Source organism: Jatropha curcas, chromosome 6 (assembly GCF_041381405.1).
Source record: "Jatropha curcas cultivar XTBG-Jc1 chromosome 6, XTBG_Jcur_1.0, whole genome shotgun sequence".
NCBI lineage: Eukaryota > Viridiplantae > Streptophyta > Magnoliopsida > Malpighiales > Euphorbiaceae > Jatropha > Jatropha curcas.
Window position 1 is genome coordinate 5,291,703 of NC_143156.1, and position 14,773 is coordinate 5,306,475.

The 14,773-nt window shown below is 31.2% G+C and overlaps 2 protein-coding genes across 3 annotated transcripts; both read left to right on the plus strand.

Moving 5' to 3' along the window:
- The first annotated feature begins 4,455 nt into the window (after positions 1 to 4,455).
- LOC105635991 (receptor-like protein kinase 7) lies at positions 4,456 to 7,842 on the plus strand. The gene is made up of 2 exons (XM_012219148.4): positions 4,456 to 7,186; positions 7,306 to 7,842. The coding sequence occupies exons 1-2, from the start codon at positions 4,483 to 4,485 to the stop codon at positions 7,710 to 7,712; spliced, it is 3,111 nt and encodes a 1,036-aa protein (XP_012074538.1). The 5' UTR covers positions 4,456 to 4,482; the 3' UTR covers positions 7,713 to 7,842.
- Positions 7,843 to 8,422: 580 nt separating this feature from the next.
- Positions 8,423 to 14,773, plus strand: PIP (proline iminopeptidase). 2 transcript variants are annotated; one of them, XM_012219146.4, is made up of 12 exons: positions 8,423 to 8,580; positions 8,674 to 8,867; positions 9,713 to 9,811; positions 9,899 to 10,009; positions 10,101 to 10,163; positions 10,306 to 10,399; positions 10,851 to 10,948; positions 11,055 to 11,072; positions 11,154 to 11,255; positions 13,132 to 13,245; positions 13,380 to 13,454; positions 14,337 to 14,773. In XM_012219146.4, the coding sequence occupies exons 1-12, from the start codon at positions 8,466 to 8,468 to the stop codon at positions 14,436 to 14,438; spliced, it is 1,185 nt and encodes a 394-aa protein (XP_012074536.3). In that variant the 5' UTR covers positions 8,423 to 8,465; the 3' UTR covers positions 14,439 to 14,773. The 2 variants fall into 2 exon arrangements, with proteins under 2 accessions (XP_012074536.3, XP_012074537.3); XM_012219147.4 differs by lacking the exon at positions 11,055 to 11,072.

Sequence of the window (14,773 nt, forward strand, 5' to 3'; positions counted from 1 at the left end):
AAAACATTTCAAGCATTCTCTTAGCCTCAATCTTTTACTTCTATCAAGACCAAACTAAGCTGAATATATTAAAAATGAAATTAAATTAAATCAAATTGAATCACTTCAGTTTACCGAACAAAGTCAGTAATCCAAACTTGTCTCTTGAGGATAAAACTGTTATTCACAAGGACGGTATTTTTTGGGTCAAGTCCAATGGATCCTTGAGCCCATTAACAGGTATGGCAGGTCATATTCCATATGAATAGAGTTATTAAATTAATTATTTTTTATTTTAATATTAGAAAGAAAAGAATTCAAATGGGAATCTATTGTGATTAATATATTAATTTTAAAATATAATTCTTTTGATTTGTTAAAATATTAACAAACTCTCTATTGATTGTAATTCTTGATATTATTATTATTATTATTATTAACAAATTAAATTCTTAAAAAAGTTTTTTTCCTTGATTTAATTTCTCTAATTTGAATTTTTAAAATTTTTTTTTGGCTCCATCACTAATTACATACATATAATTTTTTAATTTATTTTTGATTGGCCCAGCTCTCTTGATCTTAGCTCGGAAAAAAGCATAGGCAAGGGAGGCATGTCTTGGTCTTAGACACTCAGTTTTGACTATGGGCATCGACTTTTCTGTAGGTACACTGAATGTGTATATGTCCCATGCATGGTTATTAGTCCAGGCAGTCTCTTTCTGTTCTCCTCTTTTTCTTATTATCTTTATTATTGTTCCCATTGCCTTTAATTTTTTCTTTTTTAATAATCACAAAGTGTAATTGTCTCGACCTATAAAAGCATATAAACTTATTGCTCTTCAACAAGATATGCTTTTCGAATATCGAATTTTTATTTTCATTTTTACAGGAATTTAGGTTGCTTATTACCCCAATCAACACTTTATTAGTTCTTTACTTTCATCTTTTATTCAAGAAAAGAGTAAAAAAAAATTAATAAATAAATAAAAAAAAAGAACCCACCAACCATAATTTCAATGATATATAATATATATACCTAACACTTGATCTTGAATATTTTCTCGTGATGATATGTCACTTCTTGTCGATTTATAAGACAATCCTCAAGATATCTAACCACGTATGGAAATTAAACAAATTTTAATTACTACTTGGATTTGTAATGTTGTTGAGGAACAATTCACATCTGCATATATATATATTTTGATTTGCAATAATGCAATTTTAATTGAACATTTTTTGGTATCATAATCAGAAAAAGACAAGCAATCTATATGGACTTGATTGCAAAAAGGTCCAATTCAAATGCAACAGAATCTAGTGGGTGGATGCTTAAGATGGCTTCTTTTATTTATTTTATGTATTTATTTATTCAAGTTTATTAGTGAGTGCTTCATCACAATAATATTTTTATCTTAAATTAAAATATTTGCATGTTGTTTTCTTTTTTTCCTAAAATTCTTATTTTTATTCTTGAAAATTAAATTATAATATAAATAATAAGTTTATGGGTTGAATAAATAAATAATTAATTAAATGACAGGAAGCTCTCTATAAACATTTCTTTATTGGAACATTCAAATAATGTTGCATAAAGAAAAGTAACTTGTTAAGTTTAAGTTAATTAAGTAGGCTTAAGCTAATTAACTAGGCTGTTGAGTGTCACCCATCTCTTAATATGGATTAATGAATAAATTATATTGATTACTTTTCACATATGATTAAGATTTTAAATAAATCAACATTTTATTTTTTAAAATATACATATATAAATAAATTATCTACTTGTAAAATGTACAAATTGATTTTTAATGTTTGAAAACTAATAATTTTGACCCATTTTATTTGTCAATTACATTTTTTAACTACCTCCTTGCAAAATACAATAGAGTATGTATAAATGTATTATATAAAATATGAATTTTATAGTTTTTATATAAAATGTTGTTCATTTTACTTGGATATGTTCGCAAAATTAGTTGTTTTAGTAGCTGCTAGCCGTTTTATTTTAGTAGCTTTTCATAAAACATTAAAGGCTAAACATTTTTATAAAATACTACCTTAATCTCTAAAAGATAATTCAAATACTAACACTAAAATCTACTTAAAAAGCTATTGCTGAACAAAATTAGATCACCTCGTCACTAATTAAAAATGAATAATCTATTTAAGTTAGACAAAAAATTATATCACTCATTTATCCTATTAATTTTTTTATTAAAAATTTATGTTAAAATTGATTAAAACTTAACTTTGAATAAATATTATATTTTCAAAAAAGTTAAAAAGAAAAATTAAATAATTCTCCTTTAATATTTATAATTAGAAATCTATTTTGCCCGCCAGTCAGAAAGGAGGAAAAGAAGAGCATGAAAGAAATAAAGTAGGTTTGCAGTGAGTCAAAGGTTCATAATCGAGTGCACCACTTTCCTGGCATATACCCACGACAGCAACATAATCCTACTTTACTCACTGGCCCTTTTTGACTCTCTATTTTTTTTTTTTTTTTTTGAAGAAATTATTATTTAATATTACCAATTGCCACTTGGCTTTTATTATATCACCATGTTTATGTATGCTTTATTTTTTAATATGAACATGAGAGAGGAATTTATAAGGATAAAAGAGGTATTAAAAAAATTATAATTTAACCATATTAATTATATTGTTAATAATTATTTTTACGGGAAATTAATTATAATTAGTGATGGATTTATGACTAATTCTAATTAGGTTTATTTTTTGAGAATGACTAATCATATTTTTATTTTAATTTTATATACACTACATGTATCATCAACCGAAATGGAATTAAACTTTATTTGCATCAAATTTATTTATTAAAGAACATTATTTATTCTGTTTACAAGAATTCAACACTCAGCCTCTTTTAAATGATTAATGCTAGGTGATGATATATTTTGTTTTTCTAGAAACAAGTCAACCTTCCTTGTCACCGCCTGAACAAATTCTTCCCACGTGGCAGCCTATGGAGCGCTGAGTCAATTTGGGCGGCCACAACGTTTTCCATTTTTGTTCTTCACGTGCTGACTTCTACTGCCTATCAATAAAACGTTTTCTAGAGAGAGCCTTTGTTTTTTTCTCAATTTTTTGAATCTAATTTTCTTACTTACTATGAAAATTATATCAAAATAATAGATTATATTCAAAAAGAAAATAGCTTGTAAAAAAAATATAATCATTACTTAAGTTCCTTAAATTTAAATAAAATTACAACTACATTCCTTTTATTTAGTAATAATCTATAAAAATTTTATTACTATTTAGTTATTTGTTCGAAAAAAATTATTTTTACCCTTATTGATAAAAATAAAAATTAATACGAAAGACTTGATTATGCTTTTGAAAGAAAGAATTTGAGATGAAAATTTTAAAAGATTAACTTTAATTATTAAATAAATCTGTAATGTAATATAATTATATTCTCTTATAATTACTAAATACACTATTTAAAGTGTCATTTATTTACTCATATTTATAACAAATAGACGTAAGAATATTCTATCGGCTTCATATTTAAACTTTTCACATTGATTCGTAGCTTTTATGTAAACATTTTATTTGTTGTTATTTAAAAATGATAAATACATACTTATACAAAGTTATTATTTTTACATAATACATCAAAATAAAAAATCTATATCTATATAATTATATACTTTCTAAAGTTTAAATGGTTATGTGCCGACATATTAAAATATTAAACTAATGATATGATATTTTATTTTTTTTAATATAATTAATATTTTTTTATATTTAATAAAAATCATTTTTTTATGAAATAATGGAATTACAAACTAATAAATTTAATGAATGATTTCATTATAATTAATATTTTTTACATTTAATAAATATTGAGTTTTTTATAAAATAGTTTTTATCTATAAAAAAACTAATGGAGTTATAATAGAGTAATTATTAATATTAAATAATATAGTTACATTAACAAATAGAATTAAAATATTAATTTAAATTCACTAAAATTTTATGTCATTGTAATTAAATATTCTTATATACCTTATGTAACTTGAATATATGAGAATTTAAAAGATGAAAAAATAATTAATCAATTGCATCAATTGAATTACAATAATTTATTTACAATGATTAATTGTGCTAACTAATATTTCAGTTCATTACTTGAAAATTTCAAAAAAAAAATATATAATTTTACTTTTTATTTTTAATTAAAAATAAATAAGTGAATTATTTAAATTAAAGAAACAAAAATATAAATTATAATAATTTTTTTTAAAATAACAAATTTAATTTAAAAAAATATAAAATTATATAATCCGACGCATTTTGCTCGGATGATTGACTAGAAACAATAATAATATATATGAAATTTAACCAAATAATCCTGACTGTTGTATGTTTGTTATTTAACTAATAAAAAAAATACAAATATAAATATTGCATTAAGATTTGTTTGCTCTTACGTGCTCTATTTTTCCTTCTTTCTTGCAATTATCACATGACATGTTGAAGTGTGAACTAGCGTCAAAATTCAAGCCAACCTTCTACTTGGAATGTTATAGTCTGCCAAAAATCTTACATTTCCACACTTCTCTTACTACAACCCAAAAACCTCTCCTAAGCCCCTCACCGGCCACAGGAATGTCTGACGGGAAATATTTCCGGCAATGTCATTTTTTGGTGATTTTCTTTCTTTTTATTTTTCTCATACAAGTTTGTCCAGCCAAATCAGATGAACGTCAAATTCTTCTAAATTTGAAATCTGCTTTCAAGAATTCAAGAACAGATGTGTTCAATTCATGGACACAAGAAAATCCTGTCTGTAACTTTACTGGAATCATTTGCAATAACAATGGATTTGTCAAAGAAATCAATCTTTCTCGACAACAACTTGTCGGTGTTGTTCCTTTCGATTCAATTTGCTCTTTGCAATCTTTGGAAATAATTTCAATGGGGTCAAATTTCTTGCACGGAAGCATTACTGAAGATTTAAAAAATTGCAGAAGCTTGCAAGTCTTACACTTGGGAGGGAATTCATTTTCTGGGGAAGTGCCTGATTTGTCTACTTTAGTTGAATTGAGGATTTTGAGTTTGAATAATAGTGGATTTTCTGGTTCTTTTCCATGGAAATCACTAGAAAATCTTACCAGTCTTGAATTTTTAAGCTTGGGTGATAATCCATTTGATGCTACAAGTTCTTTTCCTGTTGAGGTACTAAAGCTTGAAAAGTTATATTGGCTTTACCTTACTAATTGTAGCATCAGAGGGCAAATTCCAGAGGGAATTTCAAGTCTCTCTTTGCTTCAAAACCTTGAACTTTCTGATAACCAGTTGTTTGGAGTAATTCCTGAAGGAATCGGAAAGCTTTCCAAGCTTATACAGCTTGAGATTTATAATAATTCCTTGACTGGAAAACTTCCTGTAGGAATTGGAAATATCACAAGCCTAGTGAATTTTGATTGTTCACATAATAGGCTTGAAGGTGAAATTGGGGAATTGAAATCCTTGAAAAATCTTGCTTCTTTACATCTCTTTGAAAATCAATTCTCTGGTGAGATTCCTGAGGAATTTGGTGACTTTAGGTACCTTGAAGAGTTCTCTATTTACACTAACAAGTTTAGAGGTTCAGTGCCTCAAAAGTTAGGCTCTTGGGCAGACTTCCTATACATTGATGTTTCAGAGAATTTCTTGACAGGTCCAATACCTCCTGATATGTGCAAAAATGGGAAAATGACCGATCTCCTTATTCTGCAGAATAAGTTCACAGGCCAAGTACCTGAAAGCTATGCAAATTGTAAGTCTTTGACTCGTTTACGTGTAAATAACAATTCACTTTCAGGTACTGTCCCTCCAAGAATATGGGGCTTGCAAAATCTTATTATCATTGATTTGAGTATGAACCAATTTGAAGGTCCTGTCACAGCTGATATTGGTAATGCACATTCGTTAGGATTACTAATTTTATCTAATAATCGGTTTTCTGGTGAGTTACCTGCTGCAATTTCTGATGCTTCTTCATTAGCGTCAATTCAGTTGAGTTCAAATCAATTTCTTGGAAAAATCCCAGAAGGTATTGGTGGATTAAAGGGACTAAACAGTCTTTATTTGGATGGAAACCTTTTTTCTGGTACCATACCAAATTCATTAGGCACATGTGTCTCTCTTACTGTTATAAACCTTTCTGGGAATTCATTTTCTGGAGAAATCCCTCAAAGTCTTGGATATTTGCCTACTTTGAATTCCTTGAATTTGTCCAGTAATAAACTTTCTGGTCAAATTCCAGAGAGTTTATCATCTGTAAGGCTTAGCAATCTTGACCTGTCTAATAATCAGTTGATTGGTCCAATACCTGCATCTTTATCACTTGAGGTCTTTCGTGAAGGCTTTAGTGGGAATCCAGGCTTATGTAGCAACTATTTGAGGAATATCCAACCTTGTTCATCAACTGCTAGAAGTTCTGGTCACCTTCGAGTGCTTTTATCTTGTTTTGCAGCTGGTCTGCTAGTTGTGGTAATTTCTGCTGTTTATTTATTGTTCTTGAAGCAAAGACCAAACAATCTTGATCATCCACTAAAGCGTGGTTCTTGGGATATGAAATCATTTAGAATACTAAGTTTTAGTGAAAAGGACATTATTGATGCTATCAAATCAGAGAATTTGATTGGGAAAGGAGGATCAGGAAATGTGTATAAAGTTGTGCTTGATGATGGAAATGAACTGGCTGTGAAACATATTTGGATGTTGAATTCAAGCGACCGAAAAAGCCTGCAAAGCAGCTCAGCTATGCTGAGTAGAAAGAATTTCCGGTCAGCAGAATATGATGCAGAAGTGGCTACATTAAGTGCTGTAAGGCATGTAAATGTTGTGAAACTGTATTGTAGTATAACAAGTGAGGATAGCAATCTGCTGGTTTACGAGTATCTACCAAATGGAAGCTTGTGGGATCGGTTACATTCTTGTAACAAGATTAAGATGGGATGGGAGTTGAGGTATACAATTGCAGTAGGGGCTGCGAAGGGATTGGAGTATTTGCATCATGGATTTGACAGACCAGTAATTCATCGAGATGTGAAGTCGAGTAACATTTTGTTAGATGAAGAGTGGAAGCCTAGAATTGCTGATTTCGGACTTGCTAAGATTGTGCAGGCTGGTGGTGGAGGAGATTGGAGTCATATCATTGCAGGCACTCATGGATACATGGCTCCTGGTAACTTTTGTCACTTCTTTCTTTGCTTTCAATCTTACATTGACAATATTTCCTATTTGCTTTCAATCTTGCATTGATAATTTCACTAACTTGTTGCATAATTTGTTTTTGCTATGCAGAATATGCATACACTTGCAAGGTAAATGAGAAAAGTGATGTGTATAGTTTTGGAGTAGTACTAATGGAGTTGGTCACAGGAAGAAGGCCAGTTGAACCAGAATTTGGAGAGTATAAAGATATAGTGTATTGGGTTTGCAGCAAAATGAGTAGCAAAGAGAGTGCACTGGATATGATTGACTCAAACATATCAGAGAACCTAAAAGAGGATGCCATTAAAGTTCTGCGGATCGCTATTCATTGCACAGCAAAGATCCCAGCTTTAAGACCATCAATGAGAATGGTAGTTCAAATGCTGGAAGAAGCTGAACCTCATAAACTTACTGATATTACTGTCATCAAGAAAGAAGCTGGCAATAGTCAAGATGAGAATATGAAAGCTTGTAACACATTTGATATGAGCACTTGAAAGCTTATTAACCTTAATTTTTACTATGGAAAAGGTCCTTAAGCAACAGATTAAGAACAAGAGGATGTATCATTTAGATCTTAGATTGTAAGTGATATAATAATGAATTTTTGCCTTGTAAGTAATATAATTTCTCATATAAGGCATTTTAAGGAAAAAACTTTCATTGGAGAGAACTTTAATTACCAGAATTCAATATTCCTGCAGAAAAAACTTTTCTAGGAAAGTAAATTTTCAGGAAAGAAAATTTTGCAATGTTTTCGCGATAATTAAATTTGGTCAAATTAGGGGAAAACATTTGGTTGCATTAGTATATGTATTTCTTTTGTATACTTAGTTTGAAGGTCCATATAATCAATCATCATTTATCTCCTATAATCACCACCGAACCCTCCTATCTTTCACCTTCTTAGAGAAAGTGAGAAAATTAATCTGTATGTGTATATACGGTCTGATAACAGATCCAGATTTGAATCCTCTCTGTCAATATTAAAAAAAAAAAAAATCTTATTTCCCCTCCCCCAATAGTAAAAGAAATCTTATTTTTGTTATTATTTTTATACAAATGTAAAAATAAAAAAAATATTACTTATTTTTTATTATTCCTCTAGATATGTACAAATGAGAATGACAAAGAAACAGGTGGAATTCGATGCCCATTTAGCAAATGGAATTCGGCAATTGGGCTTTGGGAATCTTAAGCTAGTCTACCACATTTTACGACACTACCCATTACTCAGATGCCCATTAACAATGGGTTTATTAGGTCTTACAGTTTCACTCACTCCTCTGTCTTCTTCACTTCCCTTCATTTCCACTCTCTCCACCTTTTCTTCCCATCTTCTTTCCCTCTCTTATCCTTCCACCAGTTAAGTCTTTCATGCAACTATTCCCTCTCCACTTCCGTGGCGCTTTTGATCATCTTCTTCTTATTTTCTTTGTTGGTTTTGTGACTCCGCAGGAAGGAGAAGCTTATTGTTACGTGTGCGAAATATTGGTTATAAGAGCGAATTAGAAGTTATGGAATCGGGAAAGACGACACCGGAGCTCAATCGGGATCTTTATTCCCCTATTGAGCCGTATAGTACTGGTTTTTTGAAGGTTTCGGATCTTCATACAATTTATTTTGAGCAATCGGGCAATCCTAGTGGTCATGTGAGTGGTTATTGCATCATTTTTGTCCTTTTGGTTTTTTTTTTTTTTCTCTTTGTTTCTTTGTACGCATTATATGTCATGGTATACTTGTGCAAGCTAAGAATAGATTATTAGGAATGGTGGTTTGTTTTAGATATAATTTTGGGTTGGGATGGGCTGGGGAAGATGAAATTTTATACTAACTGCTTAGGCTTTGGTTGATGCAATGCTCTTAGTTCAAAAAAGTTTTGAAATTAGAATGATACGAAAATGCAATAATGAGGCATCGCAGCCTCATCTAATTCCAAGTTTTAGCTGAATTCTGTATCCCCTTACATACACGTGATGATGCTACTTTTAGTTTGAATTTTCTAAATTTAGAAGAATAAATATTCATTTGATCAGCTAATTGAGTCTTTACTTTACATTGGAGGATAATGGGAAAATTTTGATTATATTAGAACTTAGAAAATGCATGCTGATATTTTGGTTGCTCTGTTGGTCATCATACTGAGCATTTATACTGCCTGTACATGCATTAAGTACCAACTGGAAAAGTGCTAATGTTTTTCAACGAGTTCAAAAGTCTAGGGGCTTTCTAGAATAAAACTTATAGTACGAATACTGCCTAGCTGTTAGCACATGTTGTATGTGATTCTAGCTTAAATAAATTTATGTTCTTGTTCTTTACTTGCTAGAGTAGTTTGGTTGTATGCAAGTATCCTCCTGTGAAAAGTCTTATTTAATAATCTGTGCATTTTCTTGCCACCTCTTGAAAATTTTTAATGTTTTCTTTTGTTCAATAAAACAAAGATAAGTTACTTTAAGTTTTCATATGGTTATCATGTTATTAACTCTTGTTGCAGCCGGTTGTTTTTCTTCATGGGGGTCCAGGGGGTGGAACAGCGCCAAGCAATCGTAGATTTTTTGATCCAGATTTTTATCGGATCGTTCTATTTGATCAGGTTAATATCACTGCTAATCACTATCAAACTGAACTGTATGCTACATCTTATCTCTAAAACATGAATTGTGTACATCATTTTCAACAGAGAGGCGCAGGCAAGAGTACACCTCATGCTTGCTTGATGGAAAACACCACATGGGACCTCATTGCTGACATTGAAAAGCTAAGAGAACACCTCGAAATTCCCGAGTGGCAGGCAAAGTTTTATCTGATTCTTGGAAACGAAATTTAACGTTAACTTTATTTGTGGATGGTACACTGACTGCTAATTCTCTTCTACCATGCAGGTATTTGGTGGGTCTTGGGGAAGTACACTGGCTCTTGCATACAGCCAAGCTCACCCTGATAAGGTGCATAACTGCTTTACTATAACATTACTTCTTTTGAGGAACTCTCAGACGATGAAAACCAGGTCAATTGAAACATGGTAATATATTCTGGACGTGTACACAACTGACATTTATTTGCTGACATTTTTACATTGTTTCTAAGGTTACTGGCATGGTCCTCAGAGGGATCTTTCTTTTGCGGAAGAAAGAGATTGATTGGTTTTACGAGGGTGGTGCTGCTGCTATTTACCCAGATGGTATGCTAAAATTTATTTCTTTAGATGTTATAATTGATATTGTATTAGAAATGCAATATATATAACCTGAAATTTTCATCATGGAATGTGTGTAGAAATTAATGAGAACTTAGTTGGCATTCACGGCTCATTTCATTTCTTGGAATTAGATTTATGATATTGTTAATAAATTTGTTAGTGACCTTATTCATTGACTTCTATGTTTCTTCTTCAGAGGTGATGATAATATTATTTTGTAGTACAATTTTGATGTACATGCATAGAATTTTGTGGTTACAGTTATCCATTCCAAGTTATTGATAATAATGTGTCAGGTAAACTCTATGATTACTATTCATGTCTTCCTCTCAAACGTAACTTGTAGAACCAATATGTTATTTTATTTTATTAATTGTGATAAAAAAATGTAGCAGTATATTAAGTTGCTTGTGTGTATATTTTTGATGTACAGCTTGGGAGCCATTTAGAGATCTCATCCCAGAAAATGAAAGGGTTTGTTTCATTGATGCTTACAGCAAGAGATTAAACTCTGATGATAAAGAAACACAAGTAAGACTGTAAGAGATGTCATCTGTTTTTAACAGATGTCTTCTATTTCAATTTCACTCTCCAGCTAATATTATGTTTTGTTTTTCTGATTTTTGGTACATACAAGTTCGAAATCCGATCAGAAGTAAGTGCATGTCTCTAAATTACATTTGAACCAGGTTCTTACTGTTTGAATAATGGGCACATTACCCTCATAATTTCTTAGTATGCAGCTGCAAGAGCATGGACCAAATGGGAAATGATGACTGCCCATCTTCTTCCAAATGAAGAGAACATCAAAAAAGGGGATGATGACAATTTTTCTTTGGTAAGTGACCCAGGATCGAGCATTAGAATTTCTATTTTTTTTTCTATTTTAGGACTAATTTTGATGCCTTATTCCATATGAATAAATAATTTTACTTTTCGACAAGAAAATAACTTTCTGCTTTTGCATAGTTTGTATGAGCAGCATACTTATTGGATGCCTACTCAATTGCATATGGGCATAATTTTTGTTGAATTATGCCTATTTTTGTTATTGAGTCCCAATGCCACGTCCATGTATAGTATAATTCCTTAATTATTTGATGTTGAATCTTTATACAACATTCAACTGTATAGTATAATTCCCTTTCTTTATAAATCATTCAACTGTGGGGCTGGCAAAATTCAGAATGGAGATTTTCTAGGCAATTAGTGGGGTTTTATATATGTTATTCATGCAAAATGTTCAGACTACGATGCAACAATTCGCTCGAGTTGTGAGTAGCTGAGTGTTATATCCTCCCAGGTTAAATAAATTGCATGTATTACCTCTCACTTTCCTTTTCATACAATATATAGGCTTTTCCAGTTTTAGCACAGTTGCCACAAGAAGTTCTTATTTCCTTAATTTTTGTTAGAAATTTCCAGTGCATGTTGGTTAATTATCTCAATGTGTTATATGGGAGATTTAGGTTCTTCAGGTGCAGAAATTCATAGATTATTTTAGTGTTTTATATTTTCTTAGTTGGAAGTAGCAAATGTATCGGTTTGACCAAGTTGGTTCAGTAAACTGATTTGATGGATGAGAAGGAAATGACTAATAGTAAATATTTTTCTAGTTGAAAGAATTGAAGGCCATGTATTTTAGTAATGATGTGGCAATCTCCAGAGAAATGTTGGTCAGAAAGCAAAAGGGAGTTACTCAAAGGCATCAAAAGCCTTGGTCATAGCTTGGTTGACAATGCTCCAATATATCTTGAAATTTTGTTTATAAATAGGCAAGCTAGTCTTCCAAGTTCTTTAGTTTAGAAAACTGGCCATGTTATTTTGGGAGGTTTAATTTCTCTCAAGGGCATGAATTAGTGCTATTTGTTTGTGCATGGCTTGATTGGAGACAATTTAGTGGACAAGTTGGAAGCAGATGGTTGGCTAGTTTATTGTAACTGAAGTGAGGGAGTTGAAGTGAAAAGTTGTGGGTGAATGATTCACTGGCTGAATGAATTGAATACCATCATGAAAACAGTTTCAATAAAGATAACTTCCAAAGGAAAGTTCCCTCAGCCAAAGATGATAATGTTTATGGATCTGTCACTTGATATGAAATGTTACAGTGTCACTGTTGCTATAATTGGTTCCGTTTTTTTGTCTTTTTGCAAACAACGGGAGCGCCAAAATGGCAAGGGATGAAGAGTTGAGATATTTTTTCTTCAGAAAGGAGGACTGAGAAAGATTTGACTTTGTTTTACCAATTCTGTTCTCTTAACCAACACGCACAGATAACTGTGTCGATGCTTACTTTACGCACACAACGATCATGATATATCAACAAAAGGGAATTCTTCCATTCTAGCACTGGGACATTGGATAGCCGTCAGTCAGCATATCAGAGCTAGGGCTTCAAACCAAAGTACCGGAAAAGGCAGGATACTTCTAAGAGGTCATGCAATCTTAGTGTTGAAAATCTAATGAATGCCCATAGATTCTGCATTAAAAAGACAGTTTATTGGGAAAATTTTCTCAATGGGGAGCTCAAATCTTAAGAAATGGGGAATGGGCAAAAAGCTATGCGGGATTTTTAATTCCTTATAGCATACTTGTTTTGAATAATTTTTATTGGATTATAATATTTGGAATCTGTCCTTTTTTGTCATAGTGAATTGATCATCAGGCAAATTGATCTGATTGAAATATTGACAAATTTGTGTTGTCCCTTGCAGGCATTTGCGAGGATTGAAAACCATTACTTTGTGAACAAGGGATTTTTCACTTCAGATTCTTTCCTATTAGATAATGTTGATAAAATAAGGCATATAAATACTATAATTGTACAGGTACATTTCCTTTATTGCTATTTATATTCTCCTCTTATTTTGAAAACTGAATCCTTTAGTTAGACAAACAAATTTAGTAGGTTCAATCGCGATTGCATCATCCAGATGATTCTATTTATTGAATTCTTGTGCAGGGAAGATATGACGTTTGTTGCCCTATGATGTCTGCTTGGGATCTTCACAAGGCATGGCCAGAGGCAGATTTTAAGGTAGGCAAATTTCTAAGAGATGTAATACCTTTCAAAGAAAATGATATATAAAAAAAAGGAAAAGGAAAGGAGGGTATGATCTTGAGGCATTGCTCAATACTAAGCTTCACTGCCCTTCTACAATATATTTATCTTTTAGGCATTCTTGGTTGCTGATTTAAGACTTTCTTTTTCCCCAATGAAGGATTTCAATGACAGATTCTCCTCTATTGCATATTTCAAATATGATGCTTAAACTATCTTGGAGAGTTCTATGGGGTAGTTGTTATTAACATTTTTATTGTGGATAAGAGTACATGATAAGCCAAAGTGTAGATTAGCTTTTCTCTTAGCACCTTCCAATTGCTGATATTACATGGTTTATATTACTAAGCTTCTTTCCTGAATTCATCCAATTAAGGCATAAGAATCTTGGTCATTGATTTTTTGTTCATTTAAAATGTTCATAAATTCTTTCAACCAATCTGACTGCAATAACTAATTTTATTTTTGGGTTGTTAATGCCTTTCTTTGAATCCTTAAACATAATTGTATCCTGTAGGCTAGTTATGCATCTGCTGTTTCAGTCAACAGTCCTCACTCTTCATAGATTGGACTGTGAATTATGCAGTTAAGTAAAAGATGTCCTAATATGAGTTAATCCGTTGGGTTAAATTTAGATGTAAGAAATAACAATGGGGATCTCCCTTGTTTATAACCAAAAAGTGTACATCTTGGTTGTCAGTTGATGTATTTAGTGCTTTGCTTTTCTCTGCGGGAGTGATTTTCTTTGGCGCTTAGTACATACAATTATATAAAAACCTATCTTATTAGAAAAAACTTCATTTCATTTTTTTTTTTCCGCTTAATTAGATTATTATTGAGTAAGTGCACTTTGAACAGGTTGTTCCAGATGCAGGACATTCTGCTAATGAACCAGGAATAGCTGCAGAACTTGTGGTTGGAAATGAGAAGCTCAAAAACATTATAAAGAATAGAGGCTGAGAGGAGGTATATATCAACCTCAGTCAAAATTATAAAGTGGACATCATAAATTTGCTATTCATAGAGAAGTTAGTTGCATAAATTTGCAGTTTGTTGAACAGACTATAGCTTGAAAATTGGGAACTATTTATTATCTGTATTGCTGTCCCATCCGGTGCAGTTCTTCCTTCAACAGAAGCTCGAATACTCTTATATGCGGCGATGAATGCTTTAAGAAGAAAAATTATAATTAAAAGAAGAAATGTTGGGAAAACTATATGGTTATCATATGGTAGCTATTAGTGCAACCTTTTAACATTCTAAAATTACATATATATATATATATATGTTTGTTA

Excerpts from the sequence above, each read along its gene's own strand:
- LOC105635991 (XM_012219148.4), top strand. The coding sequence starts at position 4,483 with ATGTTGAAGTGTGAACTAGCGTCAAAATTCAAGCCAACCTTCTACTTG. Across the intron at positions 7,187-7,305 it reads TCATGGATACATGGCTCCTG|AATATGCATACACTTGCAAG; the intron begins GTAACTTTTGTC and ends TTTGCTATGCAG.
- PIP (XM_012219146.4), top strand. The coding sequence starts at position 8,466 with ATGGGTTTATTAGGTCTTACAGTTTCACTCACTCCTCTGTCTTCTTCA. Across the intron at positions 10,400-10,850 it reads TGCTGCTATTTACCCAGATG|CTTGGGAGCCATTTAGAGAT; the intron begins GTATGCTAAAAT and ends TTTGATGTACAG. Across the intron at positions 11,256-13,131 it reads ATGATGACAATTTTTCTTTG|GCATTTGCGAGGATTGAAAA; the intron begins GTAAGTGACCCA and ends TGTCCCTTGCAG.